Genomic DNA, 23326 nt, shown 5'->3' on the forward strand with positions numbered 1-23326 from the left:
TTGAGAACTTGTTTGCTGAGAGGAGCACTTAATATCGATGGGAATATGTTCTTCAGGGACATGGCAACCTCCCTATACCAGACGACATGCATTTGAGATGGCACCACATTCTGGAAACTGGAAATGTTGGATAATTCCATTTGCCCCAGACTAGTTTCTCAGTGTTGAACAAGCATTGGGGTCCCCTAGATTCCATGTCTGTATTTGGAAACACTTAGATCTGCATCCACCAATATGTGCCTTCAGCCTTGTGGTCTCCCTGCAGTTGTTTTTCAGTGGACATCTAGGGTACTTTCTTATTCCTTAAACACATTCATGCTTGAAGGCTTCTCCCTGGAGGAACCTTGGGGTTGGCTACATGTTGCATTGTGCCCGGACTTGTTTCTACACTTGTGTCCTGTCACATGGAACCTTCCAGATAATACTGCCCATGGATTGGATCTTGCCACTCTCTTTTGAAAAGAAGAAGGGAATTCAATGATCCTTCCTCCAAAGTGTTTCTCAACTTAAAGGAACCCTGGTTTCCACACAATTCTGAAGGTGTCCTAGAAATTGCTTCTTTTCTTTTTCTTTAAATTTATTATTTTATAATTACTTTTCAGTGTACTAGAATTCATTGTTTATGCACCACACCCAGTGCTCCAGGCAATATGTGCCCTCCATAATACCCACCACCAGGCTTACCCAACTTCCCACCCCCTGCCCTTCAAAACTCAAAAACAGTGAATACGGTTACGCTGAAAATAAATAAATAAAACAAAACAAAACAAAAACCCTGCTCAGATTGTACTTCAGAGTCCATAATCTCTCATGGTTCATCTCACCCTCCAAATTGCCACAACTCCCTTCTCCTCTCCATCTCCCCATCTCCTCTGTGTTATTTCTTATACTCCTCAAATAAGTGTAACCATGTGATAATTGACTCCCTCTGCTTGGCTTATTTCACTCAGCATAATCTCTTCCAGTCCCGTCCATGTTGCTAAAAAAGTTGTGTATTCATCCTTTCTGATGGAGGCAAACTCCATAGTGTATATGAACCATATCTTCCTTATCCATTCGTCCATTGAAAGGCATCTTGGTTTTTTCCATAGTTTAGTGACCGTGGCCATTGCTGCTATGAACATTGGGGTGCAATTGGGACTTATTTTCTCTACATCTGTATCTTTGGGGTAAATACCCAGTAGTGCAATTGTAGGGCATAGGGAAGCTCTATTTTTTTTTTAATTTATTTTCAGCATAACACTATTCATTGCCTTTGCACCACACGCAGTGCTCCATGCAGTATGTGTCCTCCCTATTACGCACCACCTGGTTCCCCAACCTCCCACCCCCCACCCCTTTAAAATGCTCTAGTTGTTTTTCAGAGTTCATAGTCTCTCATTGTTCATCTCCCCTTCCAATTTCCCTCAACACCCTTCTCCTCTCCATCTCACCATGTCCTCCCTGTTCTTTGTTATGCTCCACAAATAAGTGAAACCATATGATACTTGACTCTCTCTGCTTGACTTATTTCACTCAGCATAATCTCCTCCAGTCCCATCCATGTTGCTATGAAAGTTGGGTATTCATCCTTTCTGATGGAGGCATAATACTCCAATGTGTAGATGTACCATATCATGTATATGTATCCATTCGTCCGTTGGAGGGCATCTTGGTTCTTTCCACAGTTTGGCGACCGTAGACATTGCTGCAATAAACATTGGGGTACAGATGGCCCTTCTTTTCACTACATCTGTATCTTTGGGGTAAATACCCAGCAGTGCAATTGCAGGGTCATAGGGAAGCTCTATTCTTAATTTCTTCAGAAATCTCCACACTGTTCTCCAAAGTGGCTGCACCAACTTGCATTCCCTCCAACAGTGGAAGAGAATTCCCCTTTCTCAACATCCTCTCCAACACACGTTGTTTCCTGTCTTGCGAGTTTTGGCCATTCTAACTGGTGTCAGTTGGTATCTCAACGTGGTTTTAATTTGAATCACCCTGATGGCTAGCGATGATGAGCATTTTTTCGTGTGTCTGATAGCCATTTGTATGTCTTCATTGGAGAAGCATCTGTTCATGTCTTCTAGCCATTTTTGACATGATTATCTATTGTGTGTGTTGAGTTTTAGAAGTTCTTTATAAATTGAAATATGAAAACAGTGAGACCTAGTGATTATGACTGATTAAAACTAGGTCACTTGAGTGGTAGTTTCCTAGAAATAAATGTGTCCTTGAAATTCTTAAAAAAAAAAAAAAAAAAAAAAAAAAAAAAAAAAAAAAGAAGTTCTTTATAGATCCTGGATATCAACCTTTTGTCTGTACTGTCATTTGCAAATATCTTCTCCCATTCCGTGGGTTGCCTTTTTGTTTTGTTGACTGTTTCCTTTGCTGTGCAGAAGCTTTTGATCTTGATGAAGTCCCAGAAGTTCATTTTTGCATTTGTTTCCTTGGCCTTTGGAGACATCTCTTGAAAGAAGTTGCTGTGGCTGATATCGAAGAGGTTACTGCCTATGTTCTCCTCTAGGATTCTGATGATTCCTGTCTAACATTGAGGTCTTTTATCCATTTTGAGTTTAATCTTTGTGTATGGTGTAAGAGAATGGTCAAGTTTCATTCTGCTACATATAGCGGTCCAGTTTTCCCAGCACCATTTATTGAAGAGACTGTCTTTTTTCCACTGTATATTTTTTCCTGTTTTGTCAAAGATTATTTGACATAGAGTTGAGGGTCCGTATCTGGGCTCTCCACTCTGTTCCACTGGTATATGTGTCTGTTTTTATGCCAGTACCACACTGTCTTGGTGTTTACAGCTTTGTAGTAAAGCTTGAAATTGGGTAACGTGATGCCGCCAGTTTTGTTTTTCAACAAGTCCTTAGCAATTCGTTGTCTCTTCTAATTCCACACAAATTTTAGGATTATTTGCTCCAGCTCTTTGAAAAATGCCGGTGGAATTTTGATGGAAAAGGCATTATAAGTATAGATGCTCTAGGCAGTATAGACATTTTTTTTATTTGTTTATTTACAGCATAACAGTGTTCATTGTTTTGGCATCACACCCAATGCTCCATGCAGTACGTGCCCTCCCTATTACCTACCACATGGTTCCTCAACCTCCCACCCCCCCATCCCCTCAAACCCTCTGGTTGTTTTTCAGAGTCCATAGTCTCTCATGGTTCATCTCCCCTTCCAGTTTCCCTCAACTCCCTCTCCTCTCCATCTCCCCATGTCCTCCATGTTCTTTGTTATGCTCCACAAATAAGTGAGACCATATGATACTTGACTCTCTCTGCTTGACTTATTTCGCTCAGCATAATCTCTTCCAGTCCTGTCCATGTTGCTACAAAAGTTGGGTATTCATCCTTTCTGATGGAGGCATAATACTCCATTGTATATATGGACCACATCTTCCGTATCTATTCATCCGTTGAAGGGCATCTTGGTTCTTTCCACAGTTTGGCAACCGTAGTCATGGCTGCAATAAACATTGGGGTACAGATGGCCCTTCTTTTCACTACATCTGTATCTTTGGGGTAAATACCCAGCAGTGCAATTGCAGGGTCATAGGGAAGCTCTATTCTTAATTTCATGAGGAATCTCCACACTGTTCTCCAAAGTGGCTGCACCAACTTGCATTCCCACCAACAGTGGAAGAGGGTTCCCCTTTCTCCACATCCTCTCCAACACACGTTGTTTCCTGCCGTGTGAATTTTGGAGGCCCATTGGCATGAAAATGCTTCTTCATCCCTTCACTTTCAGTCTGGGTGTATCCTTGGGTTCAAAATGGGTCTCTTGTAGACAACTTATGGATGGGTCCTGTTGTTTTATCCAATCTGCAATCCTGTGTCGTTTTATGGGTGCATTTAGGCCATTCACATTGAGAGTGACTATTGAGACATAGCTTTTTATTGACATCTTGTTACCTTTGAAGGCTTTCTGTCTGTAGATTGTTTCTATAATTCTACTCAATGATATTCTTAGGATTTTTTCTCTTTTAGAGGACCTCCCTTAATATTTCCTGCAGTGTCGACTTGGTGGTTGCATAGTCTTTTAAGCCTTGCTGGTCTTGGAAACTCTATCTCTCCATCCATTTTAAATGTCAGTCTTGCTGGATAGAGTATTCTTGGTTGCATGTTCTTCTCATTTAGTACTGTGAATATATTTTGCCAGCCTTTCCTGGCTTGCTAAGTCTCTGTGGAAAGGTCTGACATTATTTTTTTTTATTTGTTAATTTACAGCATAACAGTGTTCATTGTTTTGGCATCACACCCAGTGCTCCATGCAGTACATTTCTTCCCTATTACCCATCACCTGGTTTCTCAACCTCCCACCCTGGCACCGCCCCTTCAAAACCCTCTGGTTGTTTTTCAGGGTCCATAGTCTCTCATGGTTCATCTCCCCTTCCAATTTCCCTTTCAGTTCTGCCCTAATCAATTCCATTTGGTCATCCTTGGCTTTCTCCAACCTAGCTATTGCCTGGATAATTGTTAGACAGGGGAGGCTGTCCTGGGTCCAGGGACTTAGGTCCCTGTCCCTAACTGCCCAGTTTCCCAGTATTTCCCCCCGCGATCCTTTGCTCTTTATTTTTTTAGTGCTTTCAACCAGACTCCAAGTTAATGCTGGTCCCCAGATGCAGTGAACTCTCGTATTGGAATATTACTTTCCAATTGGTCATCTCTACTGGCTCCCTCCCCCTTTTTAAATCTTCCGATATCAGTCCGATGTTCCCACTCTGCTTTACCTGCCACTGGTGTCTTCTGCTCCTGTAGAGATCCAGACGTGTATAATCTGATCTCAGGCTGATTTCATTTGTAGTTGGTGTTCTTTGGTAGGTAATCAGCTCACTTTAGGGTACAGGTTGAAAAGGCGCCTCCTCCTACATCCCCGCCATCTTGACTCTTCCCCTTCTTATTTGTTTTCATTTCTTTTCAGCGTAACAGAATTCATTGTTTTTGCACTGCACACAGTGCTCCATGCAATACATGCCCTCCCCAGTACCACCACCTGGTTCCCCCAACTTCCCACCTCCTGCCGTTCAAAACCCTTAAGTTCTGTCTCAGAGTCCATAGTCTCTCATGGTTTATCTCCCCTTCCAATTTCCCTCAACTCCCTTCTCTTCTCCACCTCCCCATGTCCTCCATGTTATTTGTTTTGCTCCACAAATAAGTGAACTCATATGATAACTGACTCTCTCTGCTTGACTTATTTTACTTCACATAATCTCCTTCAGTCCCATCCATGTTGATACAAAAGTTGGGTATGCATCCTTTCTGATGGAGGCATAATACTCTATCATGTATATGGACCACATCTTCCTTATCCATTCATCCGTTGAAGGGCATCTTGGTATTTTCCAGTTTGGCGACCGTGGCCATTGCTGCTATAAACATTGGGGTACAGATGGCTCTTCTTTTCACTACATCTGTATCTTTGTAGTAAATACCCAGTATTGCCATTGCAGAGTCATAGGGAAGTTCTATTTTAATATCTTTTTTAATTTTATTTTTATTTTTTAATTTTAATTTTTTTTCAGCATAACAGTATTAATTGTTTTTGTGCAATACCCAGTGCTCCATGCAATACGTGCATTCCCTATTAGCCACCACCTGGTTCCCCAACCTCCCACTCCCCGCCCCTTCAAAACCCTCAGGTTCCTTTTCAGAGTCCATAGTCTTTAATGGTTCACCTCCCCTTCCAATTTTCCTCGACTTCCTTCTCCTCGCCATCTCCCAATATCCTCCATGTCATTTGTTATGCTCCACAAATAAGTGAAACCTTATGATACTTGACTCTCTCTACTTGACTTATTTCACTCAGCATAATCCCTTGCAGACCCATCCATGTTGCTACAAAAGTTGGGTATTCATCCTTTCTGATGGAGGCATAATACTCCATTGTGTATATGTACCACATCTTCCTTATCCATTCATCCGTTGAAGGGCACCTTGGTTCTTTCCACAGTTTGGTGACCGTGGCCATTGCTGCTACAGATATTGGGGTACAGATGGCCCTTCTTTTCACTACATCTGTATCTTGGTGGTAAATATCCAGTAGTGCAATTGCAGGGTCATATGGAAGCTCTATTCTTAATTTCTTGAATAATCTCCACACTGTTCTCCAAAGTGGCTGCACCAACTTGCATTCCCACCAACAGTGGAAGATGGTTCCCCTTCTACACATCCTCTCCAACACATGTTGTTTCCTGTCTTGATAATTTTGGCCATTCTAATTGGTGTGAAGTTATATCTCAATGTGATTTTAATTTGAATCTCCCTGATGACTAGTGATGATGAGCATTTTTTCATGTGTCTGATAGCCATTTGAATGTCTTCATTGGAGAAGTGTCTGTTCATGTCTTCTACCCATTTTTTGATATGATTATCTGTTTTGTATGTGTTCAGTTTGAGAAGTTCTTTATAGATGGTGGATATCAACCTTTTGTCTGTACTGTCATTTGTAAATATCTTCTCCCATTCCATGGGTTTCCTCTTTGTTTTGTTGACTGTTTCCTTTGCTGTGCAGAAGCTTTTGATCTTGATGAAGTCCCAAAAGTTCATTTTCACTTTTGTTTCCTTTGCTTTTGGAGACATATCTTCAAGAATTTGCTGTAGCTGATATCAAAGAGGTTACTGCCTATGTTCTCCTCTAGGATTCTGATGGATACCTGTCTCACGTTGAGGTCTTTTATCCATTAGAAATTGCTTCTTTCTTCATGATGCATGAAATTCCTTGAACACTGTATTACATAAACTCTTTCTCAGTGGGGAGAACAGGGAACTTTCCTGTGGCATCCTAGCATACATGCTGGAAGACCTATCCCTTGGTGAGAGGTGTGTTCCGCTCCATGTTGCATTCTCCATAGACTTACAGCTCCAAATAAGTGACATAAGTCCTTCCCTAGACACTCACACATGGGTACAATATTGCCTTTATCTTCTGGAAGCAAGCATTCATTGAGAATGCCATTTTCCACAGACTCGTATCTCAGAGCAAAATGGATGCCAGTTTCCTCATGATTCCCTTCATGCCTACGATAACGCCTCGATTTCAGGAAGCAGAGATTCCTTGAAGGATGTTTTTTTACAAAGGCCTCATTCTCAGAGAGAAGGCTAGGGCACATTTTCATTGCATACACACCTACCTGATAAAAGTCTTTCCCTGGAAGAAGTCTTTCCCTGAGTGTTACACTCTCCACAGTGTTCTTTCTACCTGTTAGGGGCATTGCTCCCTGACTATACTACCACACCTATGTTGTATAAACCTTCTGTCTTCTGGGAACTAGAACTTGCTGTGAATTTCATTCCCACAGACTTCTTACTCAGAATTAAAGCCTTGTCATTTTCATCATGGCCACATGTACATTGAAAAATGCTTCTTTCCTTAGAAAATCAATAAATAAAGAAGAACATTGATTGAAACATTGGACCAGATGGACCTCATAGATATATACAGAACATTCCACCCTAAAACAATACAAAACACATTCTTCTCAACTGCCCATGGAACCTTCTCCAGAATAGACCACATACTGGGTCACAAAGCAGGACTCAACCAATACCAAAAGACTGACATTATTCCCTGCAGGTTCTCAGATCACAATGCTTTGAACTTGGAACTCAATCACAAGGAAGAGTTCAGAAGGAACTCAAACACCTGGAAGCTAAAGACCACCTTGCTTAAGAATGCTCGGATCAGCTGGTGTATTCTGGATTTTTTAATTTTTTGGAGGGAGGCTTGGATGGCTATGAATTGCCCCCTTAGAACTACCTTTGCTGTATTCCATAGGTTTTGGACTGAAGTGTCTTCATTCTCATTGGTTTCCATGAATTGTTTAAGTTCTTCTTTGATCACCTGGTTGATCCAGAATACACCAGCTCTCTCTACACCTTAAAGAACTGGAGAATCAACAACTAATCAAACCAACTCCTCACGCAAGAAGGGAAATAATCAAGATTAGATCAGACATCAATGAGGTAGAAACCAGAGATACAGTAGAACATATCAATGAAACTAGAAGCTGGTTTTTTGAAGGAATCAATAAGATCGATAAACCCTTGGCCACACTAACACAAGAGAAAAGAAAGAAAGCCCAAATTTATAAAATTATGAATGAAAACTGAGAGATCACAACTAACAACAAGAAAGTAGAAACAATCATCAGAAATTATTATGAACAGTTATATGTCAATGAACTAAGCAACCTAGATGAAATGGATGCATTCCTGGAAAAGTATTAACTCCCAAAATTGAACCATGAAGAAATTGACAACCTGAATAGATGGATATCTAGTAACAAGATTGAAGCAGTGATCAAAAACCACCGAAAAACAAGAGCCCAGGACCTGATGGGTTCCCTGGGGAATTCTACCAACTTTCAAAGAAGAAATAACACCACTTCTCCTGAAGCTGTTCCAAAAAATTGAAGAAGAAGGAAAACTTCCAGACTCTTTTTCTGAAGCCAGCATTACCCTGATCCCAAACGAGGCAAAGACCCTACCAAAAAGGAGAATCGCAGACCAATATCACTGATGAATATGGATGCTAAGATTCTCATCAAGATCCTAGCAAGCAGGATCCAACAGCACATTAAAAAGCTTATCCACCATGACCAGGTGGGATTCATCCCTGGGTTGCAAGGTTGGTTCAACATTCACAAATCAATCAATGTGATAGAACACACGAATAAGAGAAGAGAGAAGAACTACGTGGTCGTCTCAATTGATGCAGAAAAAGCATTTGACAAAATCCAGCATCCGTTCCTGATGAAAACGCTTCAAAGTATAGGGATAGAGGGAACATGCCTGAACTTCATAAGATCTATCTATGAAAGACCCACAGCAAATATCATCCTCAATGGGAAAAAGGTTGCCTCCTTCCCACTGAGATCAGGAATATGATCAGGATGCCCACTCTCACCACCCTTGTTCAACATAGTATTAGAAGTCCTAGCAATGGCAATCAGACAACAAAGAGAAATAAAAGGTATCCAGATTGGCAAGGAAGAAGTCAAACTCTCTCTCTTCGCAGATGACATGATTCTTTCTATGGAAAACCCCAAAGACTCCACCCCCAAACTTCTAGAACTCATACAGCAATTCCATAACATGGCAGGATACAAAGCCAAAATACAGAAATCACTGGCTTTCTTATACACTAACAATGAAAATACAGAAAGGGAAATTAGAGAATCGATTCCATTTACTATAGCACCAAGAACCATAAGATACCTGGGAATAAGACTAACAAAAGAGGCAAAGTACCTGTACTTGAGTAACTACAGAACACTCATGAAAGAAATTGAAGAAGACACAAAAAAATGGAAGACTGTTCCATGCTCTTGGATTGGAAGAATAACCATTGTTAAAATGTCTATACTGCCTAGAGCAATCTATACTTTTAATGCCATTCCGATCAAAATTCCACCGATATTTTTCAAAGAGCTGGAGCAAATAATCCTAAAAATTGTATGGAATCAGAAGAGACCCCGAATCACTAAGGAAATGTTGAAAAACAAAAAAACAAAACTGGTGGCATCACATTACCCAATTTCAAGCTTTACAACAAAGCTGTGATCACCAACATAGCTTGGTACTGGCATAAAAACAGACACATAGACCAGTGGAACAGAGTAGAGAGACCAGATACGGACCCTCAACTCTATGGTCAAATAATCTTCAACAAAACAGGAAAAAAATATACAATGGAAAAAAGACAGTCTCTTCAATAAATGGTGCTGGGAAAACTGGACAGCTATCTGTAGAAGAATGAAACTCGACCATTCTTACACCGTACACAAAGATAAACTCGAAATGGATAAAAGACCTCAACGTGAGACAGGAATCTATCAGAATCCTAGAGGAGAACATAGGCTGTAACCTCTTTGATATCAGCCACAGCAACTTCTTTCAAGATATGTCTCCAAAGGCCAAGGTAACAAAAGTGAAAATAAACTTTTGGGACTTCATCAAGATCAAAAGCTTCTGGACAGCAAAGGAAACAATCAACAAAAAAAGAGGCAATGCATGGAATGGGAGAAGATATTTGCAAATGACAGTAGAGACAAAAGGTTGATATCCAGGATCTATAAAGAACTTCTAAAACTCAACACACACAAAACAGATAATCATATCAAAAAATGGGCAGAAGATATGAACAGACACTTCTCCAATGAAGACATACAAATGGCTATCAGACACATGAAAAAATGCTCATCATCACTAACTATCAGGGAGATTCAATTTAAATCCACTTTGAGATATCACCTTACACCAGTTAGAATGGCCAAAATTAGCAAGAAGGAAACAACATGTGTTGGAGATGATGTGGAGAAAAAGGAACCCTCATACACTGTTGGAGGGAAATCAAGTTGGTGCAGCCTCTTTGGAGAACAGTGTGGAGAATCTTCAAGAAATTTAAAATAGAGCTTCCCTATGACCCTGCAATTGCACTGCTGGGTATTTACCTCAAAGATACAGATGTAGTGAAAAGAAGAGCCATCTGTACCCCAAAGTTTATAGCAGCAATAGCCACGGTCGCCAAACTGTGGAAAGAACCAAGATGCCCTTCAAAAGATGAATGGATAAGGAAGATGTGGTCCATATACATGATAGAGTATTATGCCTCCATCAGAAAGGATGAATACGGGAGAGTCAAGATGGCGGGGAAGTAGGAGGAGGCACCGTTTCAACCTGTACCCTAAAGTGAGCTGATTACCTACCAAAGAGCACCGACCACCCATCAAATCAGTCTGAGATCAGAATTATACACCTCTGGATCTCTACAGGAGCACAAGACGCTAGTGGCAGGTAAATCAGACTGGGAGCATCGGACTGATATCAGAAGTCAAACAAAAGCGGGAGGGAGCCAACAGAGGTGACCAATTGGAAAGTAATACCCCAATACGAGAGTGCTCTGCATCTGGGGACCAGCATTAACTTGGAGTCTGGTTGAAAGCACTCAAAAAACAAAGAACAAAGGATCACGGGGAGTAATAGTGGGAACCTGAGCGGTTAGGGTCAGGGAACTAAATCCCCTGACCCAGGACAGCCTCCCCTGCCGCTGAGCCAGAGAGAGTGCAGCGCAGAAATCAGGTCTCCATCCCTGAGCCCCCAGTGTGCCCGAGAACGAGTGGGGTCCGGCTCCCGTGAGGGGCTGGGAGCCTGCCCAGAGGGCAATCATGAAACGCGCGCGTCCCACACCCTCCCTTGGGATAGGTGCTCATAGGCGCTAGCCTGGAGCTCTGGCATCCAGAAAAACCAGACATTCCCAGCCCGGGACAGCGGGAAAATCTCAGTGTGAGATCTGTGCTCGGAACCTCTCTGGCGGTCTGGAGCTGCTTAGACAGCCACCGCTGCCCTGGTTTTGGGTACAATGAGGAGCTCCTGCATCCCCAGGGACAGTGACTCAGAACCAACTCTGCCAGCACCTTTTGCAAAACATCCTGAGTCTTCTCCCTGAGAGGGAGGTAGGGGTGCAGTTTGCTCTCCTCTAAACATCCAAAAACCATCAAAAGCTGTCAAGGCGAGAGAAAGCAGATGAAAGAACATAAAAACCCCCAGAGAACAAAAGCCTGAAAAAAAGTTTCCTCAGAGCTCACCCCCTTGAGGGGAGCAGGAGGACCTAACTCAGGAAACATCATTGTCTGAAAACCCACGTGGCAGGCCCCTCCCCCAGAAAACCAACCAGGAAGGAAGAAAAAAAAAAAGACTACAAGAGAACAACCACCACTACTTCATAAATACAACTTTTATTTTTAACTCTTTACAATATTCGGGTTCTTTTTTTTTATACATACAGATAATTTTTTAACCTATTTACCACCACACTGAGATGTCCAGTACATCAAATTCTTTAATAACCTTCTAACCTGAACTTTTTGATACATACACCCGTGTTTTTCTTTTGCTTTTCTAATTTTTTAATTCTTTTTTAATTTTAACTTAGTTTAGTCTAGTTTATTCTTATTTAATTTTTATTTTCTACTATACATATAGAGTTAAACTTCAAGGGAATCCCCTTTCCCCAATCAATGCTACCCCTATAGGCAAACCAGTTTCTAATCCCCCTGTAACTTAGGAAAGTTGAGTCCCTTAACAAAAACATCAAGATACCTTCAGGAAGAATCAAAATAACCTTCCTCACCCACACTGAGAATTTATAACCACTCTCCCAATTTTTCCTTCTGTCAGTGTTTCTGTGAATTTGTGTTTGTCCTGATTATATATAAATCTTATACTTGGGGTTCTTTCTGATGAGGTTCTTGCCTTTTTTTTTTTTTTTTGCTTATATATATATATATTTTTTCTCTTGTCATATACTTTTATCAGTCTTTTTGTTTGCCTGTTTTTGTTTGTATACTTCATAATCTTACCTTGTAGCCCATTTGGGCTGAGCCTTCTCTTTTATCTTCCCTTTTTTTCCTATCTCTCTCTCTCTCTCTTTTTCCTTTTTTCTTTTCCCTTTTTTTTTTCTTTCTTCTTCTGTATTTCTTTTTCTTTTCTTTTTTCTCTCATTTGGGTGGGGAATCCTGATTGCACAGAAGCGTTCCAGGGTGCACATTGACTGCACCACAGTCGATAAGTCTAGCTGCATCTGTTCAGTCATCTCTTTCCAAAATGACTCAGAGGAGGAATACACAACAGAAGAAAAATACAGAGGATGGGCCTTCTGCAACAGATCTAATGGCTATCGACATAGACAATATGTCAGAAAAGGAATTCAGACTAACAATTATCCAGGCAATAGCTAGGTTGGAGAATGCCATGGATGACCAAACAGAATTGATTAGGGCAGAACTGAAAGCCACCAAGGATGATGTTCACAAGGTTATGGCAGAACAGAAAGCCACCAGGGATGATGTTCAAAATGCTCTCAATGAGTTCCAATCTAATCTAAACTCTTTAAAAGCTAGGGTAACTGAGACAGAAGATAGAATTAGTGATCTGGAGGACAAACAGATAGAGAGAAAGGATCAGGAGGAAGCCTGGAACAAACAGCTCAGAAGCCACGAAAACAGAATCAGGGAAATAAACGATGCCATGAAACGATCCAATGTCAGAATTATTGGAATCCCTGAAGGGGAGGAAAAAGAAAGAAGTCTAGAAGATAGAGTGGAAGAAGTTGTCGATGAAAATTTTCCCAATCTCACGAACGGAAACAACGTTCATGTACTAGATGCAGAGAGATTTCCTCCCAAGATTTTAGATTCTCAAAAGTCCTCACGACACCTTATAGTTAGAATGAGGAATTATGTTTCAAGAGAGACCCTCTTAAAAGCAGCTAGGGCAAAAAAGCTCCTAACATACAGAGGAAAGCCCATTAGAAAAACTTCAGACCTTTCCACAGAGACCTGGCAAGCCAGGAAGGGCTGGCAAAATATATTCAGAGTACTAAATGAGAAGAACATGCAACCAAGAATACTCTATCCAGCAAGGCTGACATTTAAAATGGATGGAGAGATAAAGAGTTTCCAAGACCGGCAAGGCTTAAAAGACTATGCAACAACCAAGCCGACACTGCAGGAAATATTAAGGGGGGTCCTATAAATGAGAAAAAATCCTAAGAATATCATTGAACAGAAATATGGAAACAATCTACAGACAGAAAGACTTCAAAGGCAACACGATGTCAATAAAAACCTATCTCTCAATAATCACTCTCAATGTGAATGGCCTAAATTCGCCCATAAAATGACACAGGATTGCAGATTGGATAAAACGACAGGACCCATCCATATGTTGTCTACAAGAGACCCATTCTGAACCTAAGGATACACCCAGACTGAAAGTGAAGGGATGGAGAAGCATCTTTCATGCCAATGGGCCTCAAAAGAAGGATGGGGTAGCGATTCTCATATCGGATAAATTAGATTTTAAACTAAAGACTGTAGTCAGAGATACAGAAGGACACTACATCATTCTGAAAGGGACTATCCGCCAAGATGATCTAAAAATTGTGAATATCTATGCCCCCAATATGAGAGCGCCCAACTACATAAGAACACTATTAATCAAGATAAATAGTCATATTGATGGGAATACAATAATAGTAGGAGATCTTAATACGCCCCTTTCAGAAGTAGACAGATCATCGAAGCAGAAAATTAATAAAGAAATAAGAGCACTGAATGAAACTTTGGACCAGATGGACCTCATCGACATATACAGAACATTCCACCCTAAAACAACAGAATACTCATTCTTCTCAAGTGCACATGGAACCTTCTCCAGAAGAGACCACATACTGGGTCACAAAGCAGGACTCAACCAATACCAAAAGACTGACATTATTCCCTGCATATTCTCAGATCACAATGCTTTGAAACTGGAACTCAATCACAAGGAAAAGTTCAGAAGGAACTCAAACACCTGGAAGCTAAAGACCACCTTGCTTAAGAATGCTTGCATCAACCAGGAGATCAAAGATGAACTTAAACAATTCATGGAAACCAATGAGATTGAAGACACCTCAGTCCAAAACCTATGGGTTACAGCAAAGACGGTTCTAAGGGGGAAATACATAGCCATCCAAGCCTCCCTCAAAAACACTGAAAAATCCAGAATACACCAGCTGTCTCTACACCTTAAAGAACTGGAGAATCAACAACAAATCAAACCAACTCCACATGCAAGAAGGGAAATAATCAAGATTAGAGCAGAGATCAATGAGGTAGAAACGAGAGATACAGTAGAACGTATCAATGAAACTAGAAGCTGGTTTTTTGAAAGAATCAATAAGATTGATAAACCATTGGCCACACTAATCCAAAAGAAAAGAGAGAAAGCCCAAATTAATAAAATTATGAACGAAAAGGGAGAGATCACAACTAACACCAAGGAAATAGAAACAATCATCAGAAATTATTACCAACAGGTATATGCCAATAAGGTAAGCAACCTAGATGAAATGGATGCATTCCTGGAAAACTACAAACTCCCAAAATTGAACCAGGAAGAAATTGACAACCTGAATAGACTGATATCTAGTAACGAGATTGAAGCAGTGATTAAAAACCTCCCAAAAAACAAGAGCCCAGGACCTGATGGATTCCCTGGGGAATTCTACCAAACTTTCAAAGAAGAAATAACACCACTTCTCCTGAAGCTGTTCCAAAAAACTGAAGAAGAAGGAAAACCTCCAGACTCTTTTTATGAAGCCAGCATTACCCTGATCCCCAAACCAGGCAAAGACCCTACCAAAAAGGAGAATTTCAGACCAATATCACTGATGAATATGGATGCAAAGATTCTCAACAAGATCATAACAAACAGGATCCAGCAGCACATGAAAAAGATTATACACCATGACCAGGTGGGATTCATCCCTGGGTTGCAAGGTTGGTTCAACATTCGCAAATCAATCAATGTGATAAAAAAAAATCAATAAGAGAAGAGAGAAGAACCACATGGTCCTCTCAATTGATGCAGAAAAAGCATTTGACAAAATCCAGTATCCGTTCCTGATGAAAATGCTTCAAAGTATAGGGATAGAGGGAACATTCCTGAACTTCATAAAAATCTATCTATGAAAGACCCACAGCAAATATCATCCTCAATGGCAAAATGCTTGCAGCCTTCCCGTTGAGATCAGGAACACGACAAGGATGCCCACTCTCACCACTCTTGTTCAACATAGTATTAGAAGTTCTAGCAACGGCAATCAGACAAAAAAGAGAAATAAAATGTATCCAAATTGGCAAGGAAGAAGTCAAACTCTCTCTCTTCGCAGATGACATGATTCTTTATATGGAAAACCCCAAAGACTCCACCCCCAAACTACTAGAACTCATACAGCAATTCAGTAACGTGGCAGGATACAAAGTCAATGTACAGAAATCAGTGGCTTTCTTATACCCTAACAATGAAAATACAGAAAGGGAAGTTAGAGAACCCATTCCATTTACTATAGCACCAAGAACTATAAGATACCTGGGAATAAAACTAACCAAAGAGGTAAAGGACCTGTTCTCGAGGAACTACAGAACACTCATGAAAGAAATTGAGGAAGACACAAAAAGATGGAAGACTGTTGCATGCTCTTGGATTGGAAGAATAAACATTGTTAAAATATCTATACTGCCTAGAGCAATCTATACTTTTAATGCCATTCCAATCAAAATTCCACTGGTATTTTTCAAAGAGCTGGAGCAAATAATCCTAAAATTTGTATGGAATCAGAAGAGACCCCGAATTGCTAAGGAATTGTTGAAAAACAAAAACAAAACTGGCGGCATCACGTTACCCGATTTCAAGCTTTTCTACAAACGTGTGATCACCAAGACAGCGTGGTACTGGCATAAAAACAGACACATAGACCAGTGGAACAGAGTGGAGAGCCCAGATATGGACCCTCAACTCTAAGGTCAAATAATCTTCGACAAAACAGGAAAAAATATACAATGGAAAAAAGACAGTCTCTTCAATAAATGGTGCTGGGAAAACTGGACACTGATATGTAGAACAATGAAAATTGACCATTCTCTTACACCGTACAAAGATAATCTCTAAATGGATAAAAGAGCTCAACGTGAGACAGGAATCCATCAGAATCCTAGAGGAGAACATAGGCAGTAACCTCTTCGATATCAGCCACAGAAACTTCTTTCAAGATATGTCTCCAAAGGCCAAGGAAACAAAAGCAAAAATGAAAAGGTTGATATCCAGGATCTATAAAGAACTTCTCAAACTCAACACACACAAAACAGTTAATCATGTCAAAATATGGGCAGAAGACATGAACAGACACTTCTCCAATGTAGACATACAAATGTCTTTCAGACACAGGAAAAAATGTTCAACTGGACACGAAGTGCACATAAACATGCACCCACAACACACATGGCAGCGCTCCAGCACAACGGTGCACAAAGGCGGCCCCGGAGACACACAGAGACAGACAGACACACACACACACGCACGCACACGCACACACACCCAGAGTCTCCAATACAGAGGCATGCAGGGGTGGCGACACCTACAGCACAGATACACACAGAACACCACAGTAAGCCCTGGGCCGGCAAGCCCACCACACCCAACAGTAATCTGTGGGCACACAAGGATATGCACACTACACCCTCACATGCAAGGTCTCTGGCCCACAGCCATACAGGTGTAGCCCTGCAGGGTCACACACCCAGCGGTGCCTGAAAATGCGTGCACACAACATACCCACGACTCACCTCACGCTGGCCTGCGGAATTCTGCGTGCACGCGTGCGCACGTGCCTGGCTGCTTCGAAGCACAGGCATACGCAACAAACACACGGTCTCTGCTCCCGGGCATGACAGCCGGCCACACCAAGACACAGTCCTGCTCATGTAAACACACACCCAAGAAACAGACACCTACACACACGGCGTCCAGCACACACACGTGCACGCTCCCCACAAACCCTCACATGCGTGCACTGAAGCCTACACACCCACGAGGCACGCACACGTGGCCACACTCAGAGGCACAAGTGTGCCCATGCCGACATGCACACGCAGCACACGAGAACACAGACGACCCCGATGTGCATGCAGCCACACGAGGCCTTGCCGCACACTCTCCCATGGGTGTGCAAACACACAGACACAAAAGCACACACTGTCTCCGGAATGCAGGCATACACACTTGCCACACACGCGCACACGAAACGCACACACGCAGCACCGAAGCACACATGCTGTCCTGCACACAGGGGAGCCAAAGAGGACGCACAAGTCCACACACGCAAGTGCGGGATCATACACACACACGGCCCGCCGCTCCGAGGAATGCTCAGGCGGCCACACGTGCTTGCACACGCACACACACACACACACACACACGCACGCGGACCCGCCCACCGCTGCTCCCTCACACACAGCACACCCACGATGTCACACAGCCCATGGCATGGAGCGCCCCTGCGTTCCCTCACACATCCGTGGGAAGTCCCCCGCGGTGGGTGGTGGTACCTGCCGGGGTGGGGGGGGGTTGAGGTCCCCAGGGATCGCGAGTGACCGCCTCCTGCTTGGTCCTCCCGGGACCCTTGGTTTTGGCGCGGGACGTGACGTGACCAGAAGCATGCATGACGTCGCATCTCAGCAATGCAGGGCACACTTCCAGGAGCAGAGCAACTTGGGAAAGCTCTCCAAGCGATGGGAATAGGATGGCACTTAGAGCGTTGGGGCCACGAGGGCCCCTCTTGGGAGGACCTTGCCCCTCCTGTGTGCCCTGCTCTGAAGAACAAGACTTCACCGAGAGAGCTCTGCCTCTTCCCATCCTCTGCCAGGTCCCGCCTAGGGAGGGGGGGGTTCTCTCCGCACGCCAAGCCCTGCCGGGCCCTGCCCCCATGCTCTACATCACCCCCACCCATGGGATCCAACAGGATCGGGGCTGGAGGATCCCAAGAGGCTGATTTCCTCGTGGCCACCTCCTGTGCCCCCGATACCAACCGACACATGGGCACAAAGTGCTCTGGAACTTGTTTATGGCCCTTCCCCCTGTCCCTGCAGCTATGGGCAGGATGCTCTCTAGAGCTGCCCTGCTGAACCTTTTCCCGGTCTCTATCGCGTGCAGGCAGAGCACCCCGTAGGCGCCATGTCTCTCAACGGGGGAGGCCTCATCAAATACTTCTGGGTGGTCAAACGGGGATGCTCTGTGGTGTCCACGTCCACCCATCTGCCATGCTCCGACACATAGACACACGCATCTCTCTCACACTAACACACACGGAGAAACAGGAGAAACCACACAAAAGTCTTAGCCCTTTGTGAAAATGGATGATGCCACTGATTGCCAAGGTGACGTTGAGAGCAGGCCTTGTCCTTGGGAGACGCCTGTTCCTCCTCCGCGAGGGCGCCACGACCTTCCTGCAGACGGCCTAGGACCTTTTCCGAGGACGTCCGTATGGCTGTGGGAGGACAGGCGGTGCTCAGGAACGTGGAGGGCAGTCAGGGAACCGTGGCCCAAGAGTGGGATGGGACAAGGAGCCCGACTCCCAAAAACAGGCAGGCCATCCCCAACGGAATGCGTGGCAGCAGGACCGAGCGAGGGGCCGCCAGCCGTGGGAGACAGTTCAGGAAAGTGGGGTGGAGAAGCCCTGCTTCGCCCGATGGACCAGGGATTTCCCGGCGGACGGCCTAGGGGGCGTGAAGCTGCCGGACTAGACACATCCTCCGCCCCGTGTGGGTGCTCTGAGTTCCCGCGGGCTCACTTCCCACCCTGCCACCTGCTCCGTGGGCCCAGGCTCCTCCGAGCCTCCAGTTTCTCCGCCACTCAACTGACTGTCCCCGGCACCCTCCACACACAGTTCAGGACCCAGCCCTCCGGGCTCCTCACCGACAGGCCCTCCGCTCCGCTCCGCTCATCCCCACAGGCTGCCTTCCTGCCTCGGGTAGTACTGCAAGGGATTGGGCCACAGGTCCTCGACGATGACCTGGTAGGGGACAAAAGGCCAGTTGAGCACGGGGCCCCCGGCCCGTTCCCCAGCAGCCGGGACTCCAGCATCACCGTTGCTGACCCAGGCTGCAGGGGCCTCACCTCGGCGATCCTGTCGGACCCCGGGCAGCGGGGGTCACACAACCAGTTGAAGAAGTTCAGGCTGCTGGTGTCTCGCCTGCGGCTGGCAGCTCCACGTTCATAATCCCAGAACCACTGGACTGGAGTGCACCGAGTGGCCCTATATCCTGCAGGGCGAGGAAACTTAAGGGAGGCTCTCCATGGCCTAGGACCCACGCCCGCTCTCGCCTCTCAACCTACAAGCTCTCCCGCTCCGGTGCCAAACCCCTCGCCCGCCGCGAGTCCCCCGTCCTCCTCCCTTCCCGCTCCCGGGCCCGCGTGCCCGGCGGCCCTCCGCCAGCTCCCCCGAAGCTCAAGCCCACTCCTACCGGCAATGCTAAGGTGATACTCCTTAACGATCACATCGTTCCGGAAGTAGGGGTTGCTCCCAAAGTAAAACATCAACCTGCAGCGGTACTTGGGACGACCCAGTTCCTCCACCTGCCCCGGCAGAGACGGGGGGGGGGAGGGGGAGGGGGACGTGTCCCCTGGCTGGCCTGAGTGACTGACTGACCGCGGCTCCGAGCAACTCGGCCGCACCCCCTCGGGCTCACACCCCACTCCCAAGGCACGGCCGCCGGCCTCAGTCTCCGGGGCGAACCTCTAAATCGGTCAAGTAGCTGAGCATGTCTGGGTCCTGGTCACCTTTCACGGCTGATATCTGGGGGTGATTCAGGATCTGCCTTGGGTCAAGGAGCCTCCAGGTCCAGTGGTCCGGAAAGAGAAGCAGGGGCGACCCGGCCCTTCCCGACGCAGAGCCAGGGACCCGATGCGGCGTGTGCGGAAACAGCAGGCACTGCCTCCCTCCCAACCTCCTCAGCGCGTGCCCCGTCATCACCCGTGCTCTGCGCTGGGGCGTCGCCGGCCTTCGAGGATCAACAGGGCTGAGGCTGACGGGGCCCCGCAGGGCAAGACCAAGAGCCTGCCTGCTCTCCCTTCCTACGTCCCTCTGGCCCGTGCCCGTGGTCGGCTGTGCCAGGAGGCAGTCAGTCACCTCCTTGGCTGTCTGGATGTGCTCGGTCCCCCTCTCACGGCCCTGTTGGCTTGGCTGCTCACCTGAAGCCCGGGGCCCTTGCGGGACCTCCTGTGCCACAAGGGGGCTCTTCCGCTCACTTGCAGCATGGCTGCACACCCAGGGTCCCAAGCAAGAGCCCGGCAGCGTCAGCGAGAGAGGGTCGGAGGACCCGGCGGGAAGGAGGGGAGAGAGGGACACCCAAGTCCCGACGAAGAGACACAGAGGGTGGGCAGGGAGCAGAGAGACAGAGAGACAGGGTGGGGGACATGGAGAGGCTGAGGCAGGAAGGGAGGAACCGTGTCTGTGAGCAGCTGGGCCGGGGGCCTCGGCCTGCCCAGGAGGGCCTGGGGAGGCCGAGTGCGTAGCACCCGCTGCACCGTGTCCCGGGTCCTGGGGTCCGCTGAAGCCTGGCAGCCTGCTGACTGACTCTCAGTGGGTGCAAGCGCACACAACCCTGGGTCTGCCGTCAACTCGGGAACGGGAACAATACGGGTTTCGAAGGACAGGGAATGAAGTGGGCAGCCTCTCCATCTGCCCCAGGTACCCCCCAAACCCTTTCCTTCCGACATCTGCTCTGAGACAAGTGTGACTGGGCTTCGCTAGGAATCGAGAGAGTTGACACGGGTTCCGGGACCGCAGAGGCGTGTTGGGGTGCTGCGGCCCCAAAGCACTGGCCCGCGGCTTCTGCTCAGGGAGGACAGCACAGGTCTCAGCCCTTGCCTTTCCCCCACAACGCCCACACCCCCCCCCACCCCCGCCCCCACCCACCTGGCCGGGGACCACCCGCTGCTGGACCCTGGCCCGCTATGCTGCGCAGTACAAGGCTGGGGCCACTGCTGGGGGGTGGGCCCACTGCTGGGGGTGTCCCTACGGCTGGACGTGGGTGGGGCCCATGGTTGCCGGAGCCGGGCCCATCCCCGCAGCTCTCCTGCCCCTGGCTGTGGCCCTGCTCCCTGCCGCCCTGCTCCCACTCTCCTCCACAGCTGCCAAAACCCAGCCAGCAGGAGGAAGGATACGGCGTGTGCCCAGAAGCCAGGGATGGCCTGGATGATGGCCCTTCTTCGCGCCAGGTGACAGCTCCGCTTCTGATGCACCCTGCGCTTCAGCCGCATGTAGGCCCTGGTGGCTTGGGCGTCCACGGAGCGGAGCGCTTCCTGAACCACCTCCAGCGCGGCCAGTGGGGCGCCGGCTGTGTCGGCCCGCGGCACCGGCTCCGCCTGCGGCAGCTCCTTGGGCTCCTCGACCGGCGGTGCTGGCGCCACCTCCTCGTCTTCCACCGCCAGCACCTCGTCTTCCACCGCCACCACCTCCACCACCGCCATGACGTCCTCCACCAGCAGCACCAACTCCTCCCCCGCGCCGGCCTCCTCTGTGCCCTGCTGGGCCTCAGCTTCCCGCACAGCCTCTGCCACCACCCCCGCAGCCTCTGGGGCCAGAAGCGCCCCCGCGTGCCCGCAGGAGCCGGTCTCCCTGAGGGCCGCCGCCTCCTCACCGCCCCCGTCTGGGACCAAGGTGCTCCCGGATTCTGGGGCAGCCCCGCCTTCCGCGGACCTCGACTCACTCTCCATGTGGCCGCGGCCCTGAGCCCAGGCAGCTGCGGAGGGAAGGCAATGGAGGCGGGGCCGGCAGGTGCAGCTCCCGCGCCCGGGAAGGGCGGTGGGCAGCAGCCGCCTATCAGAGTGCGCCGGCCTGAAGCCCGCGTGCGCAAAGCGCCCGGCGTGGCGGTGGGGGGCGGGGGCCGCCGGCGCCGGCACAGGGGCGGGCGTGGGGGGGCCTGGGCGGCCACGCCTGCGGCCTGGGCTGGATGGAGACTCTGAGCCCCGCGCAGAACGCTGGGAGCTCCGGGTCCAACCAGTGATAGGCCAGGGGGCGTGGCCACCACCAGCCTTTCCCTTGCGCGCGCAAGAGCCAGCCAGGGAGCCCGCCAGTGGCCGTCCTCCAGTGTGGCCTGCGCGCCTCGCGACCCCAAACGTTTTCTTCAGAGACACCGCTCAGGCCTTTCCCGCGAGTGCCCTGGCATCACAGACCCACGGTCCCTTTCTCACCCGTCCGCCTGGGACCCCTCGGCTGGCACCAGGAATTGAAACCCAGCGGCTGAATCCAGTGCCTGCGCGCCGCCCGAAAGCCTCCCGCGCACCTCTTAGCGCAAGTGGGGGAAAGCCCTGGGGTCAGCGGCTGGTGCTCCAAGGGCGGCCGCGTCGCTGTCACCTGGATTTCCCCTTGACCTGCCCGGGGGTGGGGGGGTGGGGGGGAAGCCGGGGCGCCCCCAAGGGGCTGGGCGCAGGGACCATCGGCCTCCCGACCCCAACCCCCGCCGCCCCACCCCTGCCCCAGCTGTCCTTAAGAGAAGGAAACTGCACACCGAGTACTTCCCCTGAAATTTCTTCGCAAGGGGGCCCAGGTGCCTGGCCACCAGGGTGCGTACAGAGCTGCTAGGCCGGCCCCAGTGAGCTCCGGGACTGGGCCCCGGCGGCATGCCAAGGGGCCAGACGCTTAGTCCAAAGAGAAACTGCCTCTTTCTCGGACCCAGCCACGGGTAAAACGCGCGCCCCGGCTACTTTGCTCTGCGCGACCCCTTTCCGTTTTCTGTCTGGCTCTCTTTTGCTCCTTGCGTCCTCTTCCGACGCCTGACTTTGATGCGGGGGCTCTCTGAGTCTTCCTTCCCACTCTGCTCCAACTTCTCCCTTAGTGTGTGTCCGTGGCTGAGTGGAGTGCCAGCCGGGGAGGGGATGGCCAAGTGAGCCTTGACGGCACATGTGCCCTTTCTCTGGTACTCACCAGGTCCTTGCCCTCCTGTGGGGTCGCT

At 47.6% G+C, this 23326-nt stretch overlaps 1 protein-coding gene across 1 annotated transcript; it reads right to left on the reverse strand.

Moving 5' to 3' along the window:
- Nucleotides 1–19311: 19311 nt before the first annotated feature.
- Nucleotides 19312–22996, reverse strand: LOC123935923 (testis-specific Y-encoded protein 1-like). The gene is made up of 6 exons (XM_045996771.1): nucleotides 22883–22996; nucleotides 21537–22496; nucleotides 20107–20184; nucleotides 19835–19946; nucleotides 19488–19633; nucleotides 19312–19383 (listed from the first exon to the last, which is right to left on the reverse strand). The coding sequence occupies exons 1-6, from the start codon at nucleotides 22994–22996 to the stop codon at nucleotides 19312–19314; spliced, it is 1482 nt and encodes a 493-aa protein (XP_045852727.1).
- Between the last annotated feature and the right edge of the window lie 330 nt (nucleotides 22997–23326).

This window comes from Meles meles, chromosome Y (genome assembly GCF_922984935.1).
Source record: "Meles meles chromosome Y, mMelMel3.1 paternal haplotype, whole genome shotgun sequence".
NCBI lineage: Eukaryota > Metazoa > Chordata > Mammalia > Carnivora > Mustelidae > Meles > Meles meles.

Bases quoted from the DNA above. Each gene is read 5' to 3' on its own strand.
- LOC123935923 (XM_045996771.1), bottom strand. From the start codon at position 22,996: ATGCCGCCGGGGCCCAGTCCCGGAGCTCACTGGGGCCGGCCTAGCAGC. The intron at 19,947-20,106 runs GTTCGCCCCGGA...CTGCCGGGGCAG, and splicing joins GCTACTTGACCGATTTAGAG to GTGGAGGAACTGGGTCGTCC. The intron at 19,384-19,487 runs GTGAGGCCCCTG...GTCCCCTACCAG, and splicing joins GGTCCGACAGGATCGCCGAG to GTCATCGTCGAGGACCTGTG.